The 16,379-nt window shown below is 37.6% G+C and overlaps 1 protein-coding gene across 7 annotated transcripts in view; it reads left to right on the top strand.

Moving 5' to 3' along the window:
- LOC128704008 (mucolipin-3) overlaps window positions 1-15,906 on the top strand; it is a 44,943-nt gene extending 29,037 nt beyond the window's left edge. For 5 of the 7 annotated variants that reach the window (XM_070099225.1, XM_070099224.1, XM_053798904.2 and 2 more), the window contains 4 exons: window positions 4,364-4,486; window positions 5,055-5,261; window positions 6,754-6,899; window positions 8,268-15,906. In XM_070099225.1, the coding sequence (XP_069955326.1) occupies window positions 4,364-4,486; window positions 5,055-5,261; window positions 6,754-6,899; window positions 8,268-8,313 (522 nt within the window). In that variant the 3' untranslated portion in view covers window positions 8,314-15,906. The remainder of the gene's footprint in view (window positions 1-4,363; window positions 4,487-5,054; window positions 5,262-6,753; window positions 6,900-8,267) is intronic. The other 2 variants (XM_070099222.1, XM_053798907.2) reach the window with 1 other exon arrangement.
- The last annotated feature ends 473 nt before the right edge of the window (window positions 15,907-16,379 follow it).

Raw genomic sequence — 16,379 nt, 5'->3', positions numbered from 1 at the left:
TCACACTGGCCGATTCCCACCAAGGCAGGGTGGCCCGAAAAAGAAAAACTTTCACCATCATTCACTCCATCACTGTCTTGCCAGAAGGGTGCTTTACACTACAGTTTTTAAACTGCAACATTAACACCTCTCCTTCAGAGTGCAGGCACTGTACTTCTCATCTCCAGGACTCAAGTCCGGCCTGCCGGTTTCCCTGAATCCCTTCATAAATGTTACTTTGCTCACACTCCAACAGCACGTCAAGTATTAAAAACCATTTGTCTCCATTCACTCCTATCAAACACGCTCACGCATGCCTGCTGGAAGTCCAAGCCCCTCGCACACAAAACCTCCTTTACCCCCTCCCTCCAACCCTTCCTAGGCCGACCCCTACCCTGCCTTCCTTCCACTACAGACTGATACACTCTTGAAGTCATTCTGTTTCGCTCCATTCTCTCTACATGTCCGAACCACCTCAACAACCCTTCCTCAGCCCTCTGGACAACAGTTTTGGTAATCCCGCACCTCCTCCTAACTTCCAAACTACGAATTCTCTGCATTATATTCACACCACACATTGCCCTCAGCCATGACATCTCCACTGCCTCCAGCCTTCTCCTCGCTGCAACATTCATCACCCACGCTTCACACCCATATAAGAGCGTTGGTAAAACTATACTCTCATACATTCCCCTCTTTGCCTCCAAGGACAAAGTTCTTTGTCTCCACAGACTCCTAAGTGCACCACTCACTCTTTTTCCCTCATCAATTCTATGATTCACCTCATCCTTCATAGACCCATCCGCTGACACGTCCACTCCCAAATATCTGAATACGTTCACCTCCTCCATACTCTCTCCCTCCAATCTGATATTCAATCTTTCATCACCTAATCTTTTTGTTATCCTCATAACCTTACTCTTTCCTGTATTCACCTTTAATTTTCTTCTTTTACACACCCTACCAAATTCATCCACCAATCTCTGCAGCTTCTCTTCAGAATCTCCCAAGAGCACAGTGTCATCAGCAAAGAGCAGCTGTGACAACTCCCACTTTGTGTGTGATTCTTTATCTTTTAACTCCACGCCTCTTGCCAAGACCCTCGCATTTACTTCTCTTACAACCCCATCTATAAATATGTTAAACAACCACGGTGACATCACACATCCTTGTCTAAGGCCTACTTTTACTGGGAAAAAATTTCCCTCTTTCCTACATACTCTAACTTGAGCCTCACTGTCCTCGTAAAAACTCTTCACTGCTTTCAGTAACCTACCTCCTACACCATACACTTGCAACATCTGCCACATTGCCCCCCTATCCACCCTGTCATACGCCTTTTCCAAATCCATAAATGCCACAAAGACCTCTTTAGCCTTATCTAAATACTGTTCACTTATATGTTTCACTGTAAACACCTGGTCCACACACCCCCTACCTTTCCTAAAGCCTCCTTGTTCATCTGCTATCCTATTCTCCGTCTTACTCTTAATTCTTTCAATTATAACTCTACCATACACTTTACCAGGTACACTCAACAGACTTATCCCCCTATAATTTTTGCACTCTCTTTTATCCCCTTTGCCTTTATACAAAGGAACTATGCATGCTCTCTGCCAATCCCTAGGTACCTTACCCTCTTCCATACATTTATTAAATAATTGCACCAACCACTCCAAAACTATATCCCCACCTGCTTTTAACATTTCTATCTTTATCCCATCAATCCCGGCTGCCTTACCCCCTTTCATTTTACCTACTGCCTCACGAACTTCCCCCACACTCACAACTGGCTCTTCCTCACTCCTACAAGATGTTATTCCTCCTTGCCCTATACACGAAATCACAGCTTCCCTATCTTCATCAACATTTAACAATTCCTCAAAATATTCCCTCCATCTTCCCAATACCTCTAACTCTCCATTTAATAACTCTCCTCTCCTATTTTTAACTGACAAACCCATTTGTTCTCTAGGCTTTCTTAACTTGTTAATCTCACTCCAAAACTTTTTCTTATTTTCAACAAAATTTGTTGATAACATCTCACCCACTCTCTCATTTGCTCTCTTTTTACATTGCTTCACCACTCTCTTAACCTCTCTCTTTTTCTCCATATACTCTTCCCTCCTTGCATCACTTCTACTTTGTAAAAACTTCTCATATGCTAACTTTTTCTCCCTTACTACTCTCTTTACATCATCATTCCACCAATCGCTCCTCTTCCCTCCTGCACCCACTTTCCTGTAACCACAAACTTCTGCTGAACACTCTAACACTACATTTTTAAACCTACCCCATACCTCTTCGACCCCATTGCCTATGCTCTCATTAGCCCATCTATCCTCCAATAGCTGTTTATATCTTACCCTAACTGCCTCCTCTTTTAGTTTATAAACCTTCACCTCTCTCTTCCCTGATGCTTCTATTCTCCTTGTATCCCATCTACCTTTTACTCTCAGTGTAGCTACAACTAGAAAGTGATCTGATATATCTGTGGCCCCTCTATAAACATGTACATCCTGAAGTCTACTCAACAGTCTTTTATCTACCAATACATAATCCAACAAACTACTGTCATTTCGCCCTACATCATATCGTGTATACTTATTTATCCTCTTTTTCTTAAAATATGTATTACCTATAACTAAACCCCTTTCTATACAAAGTTCAATCAAAGGGCTCCCATTATCATTTACACCTGGCACCCCAAACTTACCTACCACACCCTCTCTAAAAGTTTCTCCTACTTTAGCATTCAGGTCCCCTACCACAATTACTCTCTCACTTGGTTCAAAGGCTCCTATACATTCACTTAACATCTCCCAAAATCTCTCTCTCTCCTCTGCATTCCTCTCTTCTCCAGGTGCATACACGCTTATTATGACCCACTTCTCGCATCCAACCTTTACTTTAATCCACATAATTCTTGAATTTACACAATTTATTTTCTTGTAATTTGATGATTTTGGGTACATAAGATTGATGTTAATATAAAATCCTTGCTTTAAGGCAGTAAATATATGGTATTCAGTTGTAGCCAGCTGGGTACAAAAAGATTCATCCAGCAAGGTAATATATTTTTTTTTTCCAACAAACTGGCCGTATCCCACCGAGGCAGGGTGGCCCAAAAAGAAAAACAAAAGTTTCTCTTTTCTTTCTTTCTTTCAACACACCGGCCGTATCCCACCAAGGTAGGGTGGCCCAAAAAGAAAAACGAAAGTTTCTCTTAAATTTAGTAATTTATATGGGATTAGGGGTTACTAGCCCCTTGCTCCCGGCATTTTAGTTGCCTCTTACAACACGCATGGCTTACGGAGGAAGAATTCTGTTTCACTTCCCCATGGAGATAAGAGGAAATAAACAAGAACAAGAACTAGAAAGAAAATAGCAGAAAACCCAGAGGGGTGTGTGTATATAAATGCTTGTAAATGTATGCGTAGTGTGACCTAAGTGTAAGAAGTAGTATCAAAACGTACCTGAAATCTTGCATGTTTATGAAACAGACAAAAGACACCAGCAATCCTACCATCATGTAAAACAATTACAGGCTTTCATTTTACACTCAATTGGCAGGACGGTAGTACCTCCCTGGATGGTTGCTGTCTACTAACCTACTACCTAGGATCATTCACTTATCGATTCCAATTTGTGGGCTTTGATCTTTGCGAACCTTGCTCTACAAGGTCTCGTGGCTATCCTTGTGGAAACAGTAACTGAAAAGATAGGTAGAGAGGCCAAAAGATCTACCGGGAGGAGTAAGGAAATGGGAGAAACTTGTAGGCTTAGGAAAGAAGTATAGATACAGATAAATATGTATACTACTGTATAGTATACATAAAGAGGAATATTCTGTTATGAAGAATAAAAATCACAGTACCATGGCTGGAACATTTCTCTTTTAACTCATATGTTGAAGAGAAAACTAGATTCTAGGTTAGGTTTATTTTCCGTGGAACATAGTATATATTCATTATCATTTTATTAGCATAAAGGGACATTCCCATAGTTATGCCATGCATAACAATAAAATAGGTTATAGAATAGACAGATTATATGAATCGTTTAGGTAAATTATTTAAGCTAAATGGAAATAAAATAAGTAGTGTACAATTGTTATTAGAATGTTATGAAGTTGTAACTTTGTCTAAAGTGAATCATCAGCTATGTATTATCTTGACTTAACTTGACAAGGGAGGTTCCTTGATACTGGTGAGGGGGTTCTTGTTCTAAGGAATTGGACCTGTAATCTCCTTCCTTGGATCAAACCTGAATGCTTCCCATTTCTCCAGACACTGCATGAGTCCTATGGGTTTAGCACCCCCCAAAAATGCAATAGCAATAATAATTCACATGTGTAAGGGCTTTACTGTTTTGTCTTTTACAGGTACTGATCCTGACCTTAAAGAAGTGTATTCCTAATGTGCTGCGCTTCTCCATATGTCTGTTGATGGTGTTTGCTGGGTATGCATTATGTGGCTGGCTTGTGTTGGGCCCCTATCACCTCAAGGTAGGCTTAATTTGCAGTATTTGCAAAATACTCTGTTTAGATTTAATGCATGCTCTTTGATTTAACATTTAATTATGCTGATACCTAGTTTGCTAGGAGTGTGAGCAAAGTCACATTTATGAAGGGATTCAGGGAAACCGGTAGGCCAGACTTGAGTCCTGGAGATGGGAAGTACAGTGTCTTCACTCTGAAGGAGGGGTGTTAATGTTGCAGTTTTATAACTGTAGTGTAAACCACCCCTCTGGCAAGACAGTGATGGAGTGAATGATGATGAAAGTTTTTCTTTTTCGGGCCACCCTGCCTTGGTGAGAATCGGCCGATGTGTTAATTAAAAATAAAACCTAGTTTGCTGGTAATATGAAACTTAGAAAATGTATGGAGAAATGATTTTCATTAGTTGTGACACATACAATTACAGTATTGATTAAATTGATATGTTTGAGCATTCAGTAAAGATTCACGTGTATGTGAGATTACATACCAATAAAAGTCCATTTAAGCTGTTCCTGTCTTCTTAACTCCTGTCAGCGATGCCATACTTCAACTTAAATCTTTTTGTATTTTACAGTTTAAGTCATTCTCCTCTACAATGGAATGTCTGTACTCGCTCATCAATGGAGACGATATGTTTGCCACGTTTTCTTCAACATCCGGCAAGGACCCGGTGGTGTGGTGGTTTTCCCGCATCTACCTCTACACATTTATATCACTCTTCATCTACGTCATCTTAAGCCTATTTATTGCCATTATTATGGATGCCTATGAAACCATTAAGGTATTGTATATTCTCTATTCGACTTGTAGGGTGAGATGAGATACAATTTAATGAACTTTATCGCACCTCAAACACACTGAGTTTTATCAAACTTAATAGCAAACACTCCAGTAAGATCCCAAATATGCTTTCATAGTAACACTATATATCTTTCAGCCATTAGCAAAACAAATATTAAAATTTAAGTGAAATGAAAATTGAAATAACACCTTGATGGGGTGAGTTGAGACAGTGCAAAGTTTCTGATTTCTTTGTTTTTAACACACCGGCCGTCTCCCACCAATGTAGAGTGACCCCAAAAAAAAAAAGAATCACTTTTGTCTTCACTCATTCCATCACTGTCTTGCCAGAGGCATATTTTTTTTTTCTTAACAAGTCGGCCATGTCCCACCGAGGCAGGGTGACCCAAAAAGAAAGAAAATCCCCAAAAAGAACATACTTTTATCATCATTCAACATTTTCACCTCACTCATACATATACATGTATATCTTTCTTTCTTTCAACACACCAGCTGAGGCGGGGTGGCCCAAAAGGAAAAACGAAAGTTTCGCCTTTTACATTTAGTAATATATACAGGAGAAGGGGTTACTAGCTCCTTGCTCCCGGCATTTTAGTCGCCTCTTACAACACGCATGGCTTACGGAGGAAGAATTCTGTTCCACTTCCCCATGGAGATAAGAGGAAATAGACAAGAACAAGAACTAGAAAGAAAATAGAAGAAAACCCAGAGGGGTATGTATATATATGCTTGTACATGTATGTGTAGTGTGACCTAAGTGTAAGTAGAAGTAGCAAGACGTACCTGAAATCTTGCATGTTTATGAAACAAAAAGGACACCAGCAATCCTACCATCATGTAAAACAATTACAGGCTTTCGTTTTACACTCACTTGGCAGGACGGTAGTACCTCCCTGGGTGGTTGCTGTCTACCAACCTACTACCTAGAACATATATATTTTTTTTTTTTTTTAACAAGTCTGCCATCTCCCACTGAGGCAGGGTGACTCAAAAAGAAAGAAAATCCCCTAAAAGAAAATACTTTCATCATCATTCAACACTTTCACCTCACTCACACATAATCACTGTTTTTGCAGAGGTGCTCAGAACACAACATATATGTATTAAGATACACAACATATCCCTCCAAACTGCTAATATCCTGAAACTCCTCCTTTAGAGTGCAGGCATTGTACTTCCCATTTCCAGGACTCAAGTCCGGCTAGATAAAAATAACCGGTTTCCCTGAATCCCTTCACTAAATATTACCCTGCTCACACTCCAACAGATCGCCAGATCCCAAATACCATTTGTCTCCATTCACTCCTATCGAACACGCTCATGCACACCTGCTGGAAGTCCAAGCCCCTCGCCCACAAAACCTCCCTTACTCCTAACAAGGCAGGGTGACCTAAAAAGAAAAATGAAAATTTTTCTTTTTAAACTTAGTAATTTATACAGGAGAAGGGGTTAACCAGGAAAATTCTTTGCAGAATTATTATGATGACGGGTTCCCAGAATCTGATCTGATGAAATTCGTCAATGAATGCACGGAGGAGCCAACAAGTGGGGTGTTCCATGATGATGGCGAGCGTACTATTCATGATATCATCAATTCTTTCTTCTGCTGTGATCTTCAGTAAGAAAAATGAGTTTATAATTTTACATTTTTTTCACAATCTGCTGGGAAAAGGAACCCCAAAGCTCACTTCTCTCAATATTTTTTGTTTTCAACATGTCTGCCATCTCCTGCTGAGGCAGGGTGACCCAAAAAAGAAAGAAACACTTTCACCATCATTCACACATAATTACTGTGTAGAGGTGCTCAAATATGACAGTTTAGATGTCAATCTCAGTATATGTACATTTATACAGCAGTTATTTACCTGTCCTCCCAAGTAAATCACCTGTATCCCTGTATTGGCAGTTTGGAGGGATATGTTGTGTATCTTTATATGTATATGCTTCTAAACTGTTGTATTCTGAGCACCTCTGCAAAAACAGTGATAATGTGTGAGTGTGGTGAAAGTGTTGAATGATGATGAAAGTATTTTCTTTTTGGGGATTTTCTTTCTTTTTTGGGTCACCCTGCCTCGGTGGGAGACGGCCGACTTGTTGAAAAAAAAAAAATCCCTCTTAGAATATAAAAAAAAATGTTTTTGATTTTAAAGCTTATGTTAAGTTTTTTACAAGAGAATATGGTAAATTTATGATTAGGGTCAGTAACAAAGAACAGTTTGTTCATGGCTAATATGGTAGAGTACTAGGATTCATTTCTGGAAGATAGTACTGGAAGCTCAAATGTAAGATAGTGCCAGAAGTACAAATATAAGATAGTACTGGAACTACAGATGTAAGCCTTCAATTTCATCTCTCTTTATTGTGGGACCTCCATAGGTTAATGCAGTTCAGCATACAGAAAAGTTAAGCTAATACTGAACAAAGATTAGAAGTCTTCCACATGAAGGGTGATTGAGTAGCATCAATTTAAATTCTCTTAAAAGGCGTAGGTTGAGGGGCGATGTGCTGGAGGAGTGGATGCATGGCCTTAATAAAGGGGACAACAACTGAGCTCAGAATATCAAGACAGGCAGTACAAACTACAGAAGTTTAGACTTAGAAATGTGCAAGAACTGGTTCAAAAAGTGTATTACAGATGGGGGAGGCAAGCTAACAAGTATCATTGTAAATTCATTGGAAATGTCAATCATGGGCTAGAGAAGAGTATGTCTGATAATAGCTGAGTATAGATTAAACTTTTTTTTTAATGTATTCCTAGTGAGTGCCTATGTGCTAAGAAGATGAATCAGATCTCTTGGTATTCCAGTTGGTATTCGTGTGTGTTCTTTAACATGGAGTGGGTGAAGCTCGATCCTCCATTCACTAATCAAAAGATGGAAGTGACAGACTAGAGTAATAATGACTTCTAAATACTGTATATACATTTTTTGTTGAATCAATTTGTTCATAGATTGTGCAGATTACTAATGTTTTTTTTTTCCCCCAGTAGGAGTCGTCAACAAGATGGCGAATACGAGGCTCTTCTCACTTAAACATTGGCAGAATAATATTACATTTTAACACTGTGTGCTGTACATAAGCAGGTATCTCAAGCTTTAGCTATATAGTACAATGAAGTATCTAAAACTGATTTTAATTAAATTATTTTTGTTAAAAGCTATATTTTCCTTTGAAATATGACTAGAGATGAATGTTTCAAATTAGTTTTTGGTGACTGACAGCCATCAGCAGAGTTTGAGTTGAAAAACATTACAAACAACTACATTTGATGATTTAAGTTTAATAAAACATTAGTGTAATATAATTATTTTTTGAACATGTTGGCTCTCTCCCCACTGAGGTAGGATGACCCGGAAAAGAGGAAACATGTTCATCGTAATACATTCAATTGCTGTCATGCCAGGAGCTTATTGACATCACAGTAGAGAGAGCTTTCTCAACTGCAGCATTTCCACTCCTGTAAATGTGCTATATAATTTGCCTCAGCAATCTTTTTACTACCTTGTTGTAGCACGCACAATTAAAGAGTGAGAAAAGTAGTTGGGTTGAATTTACTATTGTTTAACATGCGTGGAATCCTTCCTTCGTAAGACATGCGGGTTATAAGAGGCAACTAAAATGCTAGGAGCAAGGGCTAGTAACCCCTTCTGTATAAATTACTAAATGTTAAAAGAAGGAAAACTTTTCTTTCTTTTTTTTTTTTTTGGGTCACCCTGCCTTGGTGGGAGATGGCCAATGTGTTGAAAAATAAAAATAAGAACCTACATTATTTTCCTGATGTATCAGCTTTATTAGTAATCAAACTAGTTTGATGCAAATTGTTTGCTTATTGTCAAAGACAACTTTAATCAGTCTTGAATTGCCTTCACTACGACAGTGTGTTATTGTTTCATTAGTAATGCTTAAAATATCCATAAGATAACTTAGTGTGTCAGTGCATTATATTACAGTATATATTAGTGAAGATGTTGCCAGTTATATACATACAAGAAATATTGTTGAGGAAAGGAACTAGAACTGGAAGTTGAAAACCTCCAATGTAGAAAAGATCAGTTAATTAAAAAGACAAATATTTGATGCCGACCTTAGAGTAATAATTCTGTTATCGATAACAGTTTTTACTGTGTATTTTTGTGTCTGCCCATACATATAGGGCATCCTTTGGCCACCTCCCACTGAGGCAGGGTGATCCAAAAAAGAAACACTTTAGCCATCATTCACACTGTCACTGTCTTGCCAGAGGCACACAGACACGATAGTTCGGATGTCCCTCCAAACAGCATCCTTATGTGTGTGTATTTGAAGTTTTGTTTCTGAATGCCTTTTATACCTTTTCTTGGAATTTGTGATACAGTAGCACAAAACATTGAATGGGATTGATTTACTGACATGTTTGCCCATAGCTGGAACCAGCGGGCTCTGCTGAAGGTTAAGTCTCAGACTAAATAATAAATGGATTGATGGATTTTTCTTTCAAGTGACATCACCACAAGACCAAACCTGAGATTCCATTTCCGTCACTTCTCATAAAATGATAACAAGGTTGATAGGTAAATGAGGCCTGCTAGTTGAAGCAAGCATGTAAAGTTATTGTGTTGTAACAGTGTTTTAAGTCTATGCTGGGGAGGTGTAGAATGTAGAAAAGATGAACAGATTATTGTTAAAGGAATGGGGGTGTTGTAGCTGATGTTACCAAGAGAATGAGTGTTGATATGTATGTGTAAGTTTTGCAGGAGAGGGTTAAGAGTCAATGAAGCACAGTGAATAACTGAGAAGTGTTAAAAAAAAAAAATCCATTACATGCTGAAATCACAGTTCATCCGTCTTTTTTCCACACGTGGATTGTTTCTCTTGTGCACCCTCATTTATGCAGGATATTATTAACCAGAAGTTTCTGGGTGATAAAATTTCTGTTTATTCTCAATACATATTCATCTTCACCTGTCATTAGTTGTTGCACAATATAAGCAGATGTTTGCAGATTTATTTCTTAATTAAAAAAATGCGAGTAAAATTTAATGTCTAATTTATCCTAGAAATTAGTATGTGTAGAACTGCAAAAAATGGCAGAAAGAAAAGAAATAAAGTAAAAATGTTTCAGTATTTGTGAAGACTGGTGTGTTGTATTTAAGAGATGATACATTCCAAATGAAACGCTGTGATTGGTGTGTCCCTTTGATCTAAGATGAACCATGGAATGGGTGGGGTTTGAGCTTTATGACTTACTCACCATGGGTTCAGACTCCACCTGTTCCCTGGTTTGTTCACATTTATATTATTACAGTTTCGTGAGTCATGATAACCCTTTGATCTGTTTAGTCTTACCATCTAATACAGCCTTTCCTCACTTAGCGACATACTCGTTTACCAACGATTTGGACTTACAACAGGCTCTCTGACCAGTATGCATACCTAAATAATGTATATTAGAGCTGATTTCCTCTATTCTGTTTATTGCAATATACAGTGCACTACTGTATAAACATTTAAAATATACCATAGATGTTATAAATGGTGCAAAGGTGACATTAAAACAATATCAAAGAAGGTTGACACAAACCCACTACCATTATAGTATGCTCCTTGCTTAGCGACAAATTCGTTTACCGACATGGTCTTAGGAATGGAACTCCATCGTTAACTGAGGAGAGGCTGTATTTTGTAATAAATACTTGTATGTAAGAAGCAACTTGTGTTGCTGTGCTGCTTACTGAAATATGGGTTACATTATTTATTTATCTGTTACGTAATGTTGGTCATCACCATAGAAAGTGTTGGAGTCTGCACTGTGGCAGCTGTAAGACTGTTTTTGTAAATCATGACAGTGTTGTGCCGAGACTCATACACTCATAATTTTATGGTGTACCCCATGCTTTGTGTGTGATGATGTACTCTGTGCACCAAAAATGCTATAATGTGCTCCTTATATCAGACATGTGAGTTATAATGTATTCCAGTCATGGAACATGTGACAGCTATGATGTGCTCCATGCAATAGACATGTCATTTATGATGTGTTCTATTCATTAAAGACAAGAGAGAAATATGACCTGACTGGCCATCAGCATCGTGAATAAAACATGTCTGCACTCCATATCTTCAGTATTCTTAGCTGAAGGAACTTGTACCTTTTGTAATTTTTGGTGCATGTTTTTAATGTATAGATCTGCATTATTTTTATTTATTATATTACAGTATTCTTTTCTATTTTCTATATTTATTTAATATAAGTTATTCAGAAACACATTGGAAGCTTCAGGATATTTTAAAAATGTTGTACAAAGAATAGCCAGAATAGATTTGGATAGAGAGCAAAGTTGCTTGTCATTTTCAGCATGTAATTTTTAAATGATGATTATCACACTTTGATTCTTCTGCAAACTTAAATTTTATATATGCAGATACATTATTATATACATACAGTTTTGAAGAACATGTAAAGCTCTGATTTACTTTATTTCTTAGACACTGATCGTCTCCCACTGAGGCAGGGTGACCCAAAAAAAGAAGAAATGCTCACCCTCACTCTACCACTGTCTTGCCATAGGTGTTCAACACTGCAGCTCAGTTGCCCCTCCAAATTGCAGTATCCACACTTCTCTTTTAGAGTGCAGTAACTGTACTTTCTACCTCCAGGACTCAAGTCTGGCTAACTGGTTTCCCTGAATCCCTTCATAAATGTTACCTTGCTCACACTCCAACAGCACGTCAAGTCATAAAAACCACTTCCCTCCACTCACCCCTATCTAACACACTCATACACACTAGCTGGATGCCCAAGGCCCTTGCACAGAACCTCCTTTACCCCCTCCCTCTAACCCTTCCTCAGATGACTCCTACCCCTCCTTTCCCCACTACAGATTTATACACCCTCCAAGTTATCCTATTTTGCTCTGTCCTCTCTAAATGTCCAAACCCCTTCACCAACCCTTCCACAGTCCTCTGGATTAATGATTTTAGTAATCCTGCACCTCCTCCTAATTTTTAAACTTTGAATTTTCTGCCTAATATTTACACCACACATTGTCCTCAAACATGATATCTCCACTGCCTCTTGCCTCCTCACTGCAATGTTTAAAACCCATGTTTTACATCCATATAAGAGCATTGGTACCACTGTGTGCTGGTACATTCTCTTTTTTCCCCTCCATGGATAAGGTTCTGTCTCCATAGATGCCTCAATGCACCACCCACCCCACCTTGTTTGAGGCATCTGTGATATACTTACGGGTTAATATAATTACCTATTTGAGTTTGTGGGAGATTGTGCTCAAACTCCTGGTACTGCTTCTTACCCTTCAGCTGACTGTTTTAGCCCTGTCACATTGTCACATGTTTACTCAATTTCTCATATTACTTCTATAGATTTAAGTCAAGAGAGTAGTAAATGTTATTTGGCCCTCACTCACTTATTTTATAACTCTCCAGATTGCAGCATAATATAAGCTCTATTAGATATTAAGGTATGTGAACAAGAATTATGTCTATTTTTGCCAGGCTATTTATGCAGATTTTGAGTACGGTAGTTCTGTATGCCTTGTCTCTCAGAGGCGTGTGTTTTAAAATTGCTGAATTAATTCTTTTAATAACTGCTGAGTAAATGACACTTCTTCATTTATATTAATTATACATTTTTGCCTAATATGGCAGATGGAAAGAGTGCAGTTAAATGTAATGAATAAGTGTAGAATCATCTGAGTGAGGTTCACAGAACACGAGGTGCTGTTAACTGTTACTTTCATTTGTATTATTACATTACCAAATGTGATATCATCATTGTTGAGTGCAGGGCTGTGGAGTCGGAGTCATGGAGTTAGAGTCAGAGTTGGAAGCAGTTCTTGGGTTACTGGAGTTGGAGTCGGTAAAATGTAATTAAAGGAGTCAGAGTCGGAGGCACCATAAATAAAGGAGTTAGAGTCGGAGGTTTTATGTGCTGACTCCGCAGCCCTGGTTGTGTGGCTTCTTCCAACATTGGTCACATTGGGTAACTTTGCCACCATTGGGCACCCATATAAAGTCTGTCAGCATTGGTTACAGATGGAAATATTAAGAGAGTTAGTTATGTGAGTGTCCTTTCTCTTGGTTCTTGGATTTGTTGAAGATTTAAGATGTATGTTGTGCAACTCCACTTACCTCCATCACCTCCAGATTTTCATTTAAATGGGTACAGGTTTACCAATCTTTTTTTGTTATCCTTTGCATTTCTCTTATTTTCTTACCTGGATATACAATGTATGCTGTATATACTTGCTTATTTTTCAGTTGAAACAAATGGTAACTCCTTCATTTGTAATGAAGAACTTGTAGAATTCCGTAAACTTTTGCTAAAAGTGGAAGTGTAGTTTGTATGTCAGTGGAATGATTCTACTTTTAGGAAATTGTCGTAAAGCAGAGCTTTCAGAGGAGCATGGCATGAGAGATGGGATAAATACTTTGTGAATATACGGTTGATTGCCACATGTATATTGTGATGTCCAGTATTGTGATCAGAGGCTACTTCTGTTATGGGTGTCCATTGTAGTAACTTAAGGTCAACAGTGCTGATTGTATAGTAGAATCTCGTGTAAGTCTAGATGCTGTTCTTTGTCTCGGCCAGGTGAAAGTTTGCCTAGGCTCGCACATCTATTAAAAACTTTGTAACCTTGATTCCTATATTGTGATGAAACAAGTCTGTACACATGCTTGTTGAAGGACATTCATAATTTATTTTGATTAGTATAGTTTAAAATGGTTTCAAAGGTACTCTATAATGCTCAGTGCCTTTTTTAATATGGAAATGCATGTTTTTAATTTTTGAGTGTCTTTTAGAGAAGTCAGATTTCCTGCTTGATGTCTATGTAGATATAATATATTGTTTGATGTGCACCATCTTTTGTAACTTTAAAAAATTTTACTTGCTAATACCTCATAATTTTTTTATTAATATGTCTTAGACTAAGATAAGCACATTACCAAATATAGGCTTTTGTATATTTATAATGTACATAGATTAACTCCTAGTAAATACAGTGGCAAGGGAAATGCAAAGTGTATTTCCTTGCTTGAATGTTTGATATATTCACGCTGGATCATTGATTGATCCATCTCATTTTATGTTTTACAACTGTGTACTAAGAAAGCATGTTGCCTAGCAGAGCGAGATGTAATTTATGCCATAAAATATAGAACTGTGAGGTTCGTGTACATAGATTATGTTATATTTTTTTTATTAACACATTGGCCATTTTCCACCAAGGCAGGGTTACCCAAAAAAAAAAATACTTTCCTCATCATTCACTCCATCACTGTCTTATCAGAGATGTGCCTATGCTACAGTTAAGAAGCTGCAACATCAACACCCCTCCTTCAGAGCACGGGCACTGTACTTCCCACCTCCAGGAGTACATGAAGATGCAAAGGTTATTGCTCTCTGAAGTAGGATTGTCAATACCCCCAAGACGGATTTGTATTTGACACAGTTTGGAGGGTTAAATTTTTGTTTTAAATATAATAATCATTGCAGCATATTCTCTGGTGAGTAACATTACTCATTATTCTAATCATTTGATAATTATCAAAAGCAAAATTGTGTGCTGCAGATGAAAATTTCTAAATATTGCACTCACAATATTTATATCTGATAGAAAGGTCGTTAATCTGAAATTCCATACTGTATATACTGTACTGTAACTTTATAAAAATTGTTCCCTGTAACTTCATGCCAATTATTCCCTGTAACTTTAAAACATAATTATTAATGTACTATAATAATTTTTTGCACTGTTTTCAAAAGCAGTGTTTTTAATGGCTGAATATGCTTGGCTGTGAAATTAGGCTGATGGTCATATGTTGCGCTGTTTCAAAGTATGTAGCACTGTAGAATACAGTAATGCTATAAATTAAAATAAAACACAATATGGAGAAGAGAATCTATTTTTATTTTTGAAGAGTTTCGAAAGCTTTAATATTAAAATACAGGTGCTCCTTGACTTAGAGTGGTCCGACTTATGATATTTCGACTTTACGATGGTGTAAAAGCAGTTACAGTGGAACCTCAAATATTGAACTTTTTTCGGTCCAGAAGGCTGTTCGAGTGACTTTACCGAATGAATTTACTCCTATCAGGAATAATGTAAATTAGATTAGTCCATTTCAGACCCTCAAAAATACACTTATAAAAGCACTTACAAAAATACACTTACATAATTGGTTGTGTTCGGAACAGTTCGATTTTTGAGGTTCCACTGTACTTTGGAGATGAAACTTGAGATAATTACCCAACATGTAGGAAAGTCCGTAACTTATATTCATTTATTTGCTTTTCAGTACTGGTATTTAATTACATTAATTATTTGTTTATTTACTTATTCAGTGACAGTAATTTATTTATTTATTTATATCATGCTCATATTCGACTTAGGATATTTTTGCCTTACAATGGGTTTGACGGAACGTAACCCCATCGTAAATCAAGGAGGACCTGTATATGTAAAATAGATTACCTACACTATATTGTGTTGTATTTACAGACTTGTTTGTACTTGGTGTTACTAAACAAGTCAATTTTAGAGAAATATAAAATATGTAATACACTCTTTGTAGTAATTTTGTTACATTAAAGTTTCAAAACATTAAAAGACCATTTATTAAGCTCTATTATTAACCTTTTGCAATTTCTTGGCATATTGAACATGGCACAAAGACTATTCACTCTTTAGAAGTCAGTGCTTAGCAACTTATTTATAGGAATTGATCACTGCCCACCGAGGTAGTGTGACACAGAAAACACATTCCCCATTACTCATTCCTTAGCTGTCTTTCTAGAATTATTTTATTTTATTATCACACTGGCCGATTCCCACCAAGGCAGGGTGGCCCGAAAAAGAAAAACTTTCACCATCATTCACTCCATCACTGTCTTGCCAGAAGGGTGCTTTACACTACAGTTTTTAAACTGCAACATTAACACCCCTCCTTCAGAGTGCAGGCACTGTACTTCCCATCTCCAGGACTCAAGTCCGGCCTGCTGGTTTCCCTGAACCCCTTCATAAATGTTACTTTGCTCACACTCCAACAGCATGTCAAGTATTAAAAACCATTTGTCTCCATTCACTCCTAT

The sequence above is a fragment of the Cherax quadricarinatus genome, chromosome 66, assembly GCF_038502225.1.
Source record: "Cherax quadricarinatus isolate ZL_2023a chromosome 66, ASM3850222v1, whole genome shotgun sequence".
NCBI classification, from domain to species: Eukaryota; Metazoa; Arthropoda; class Malacostraca; order Decapoda; family Parastacidae; genus Cherax; species Cherax quadricarinatus.
The sequence above is the reverse complement of the archived record's forward strand: the minus strand, read 5'-3'. Positions and strand labels throughout refer to the sequence as shown.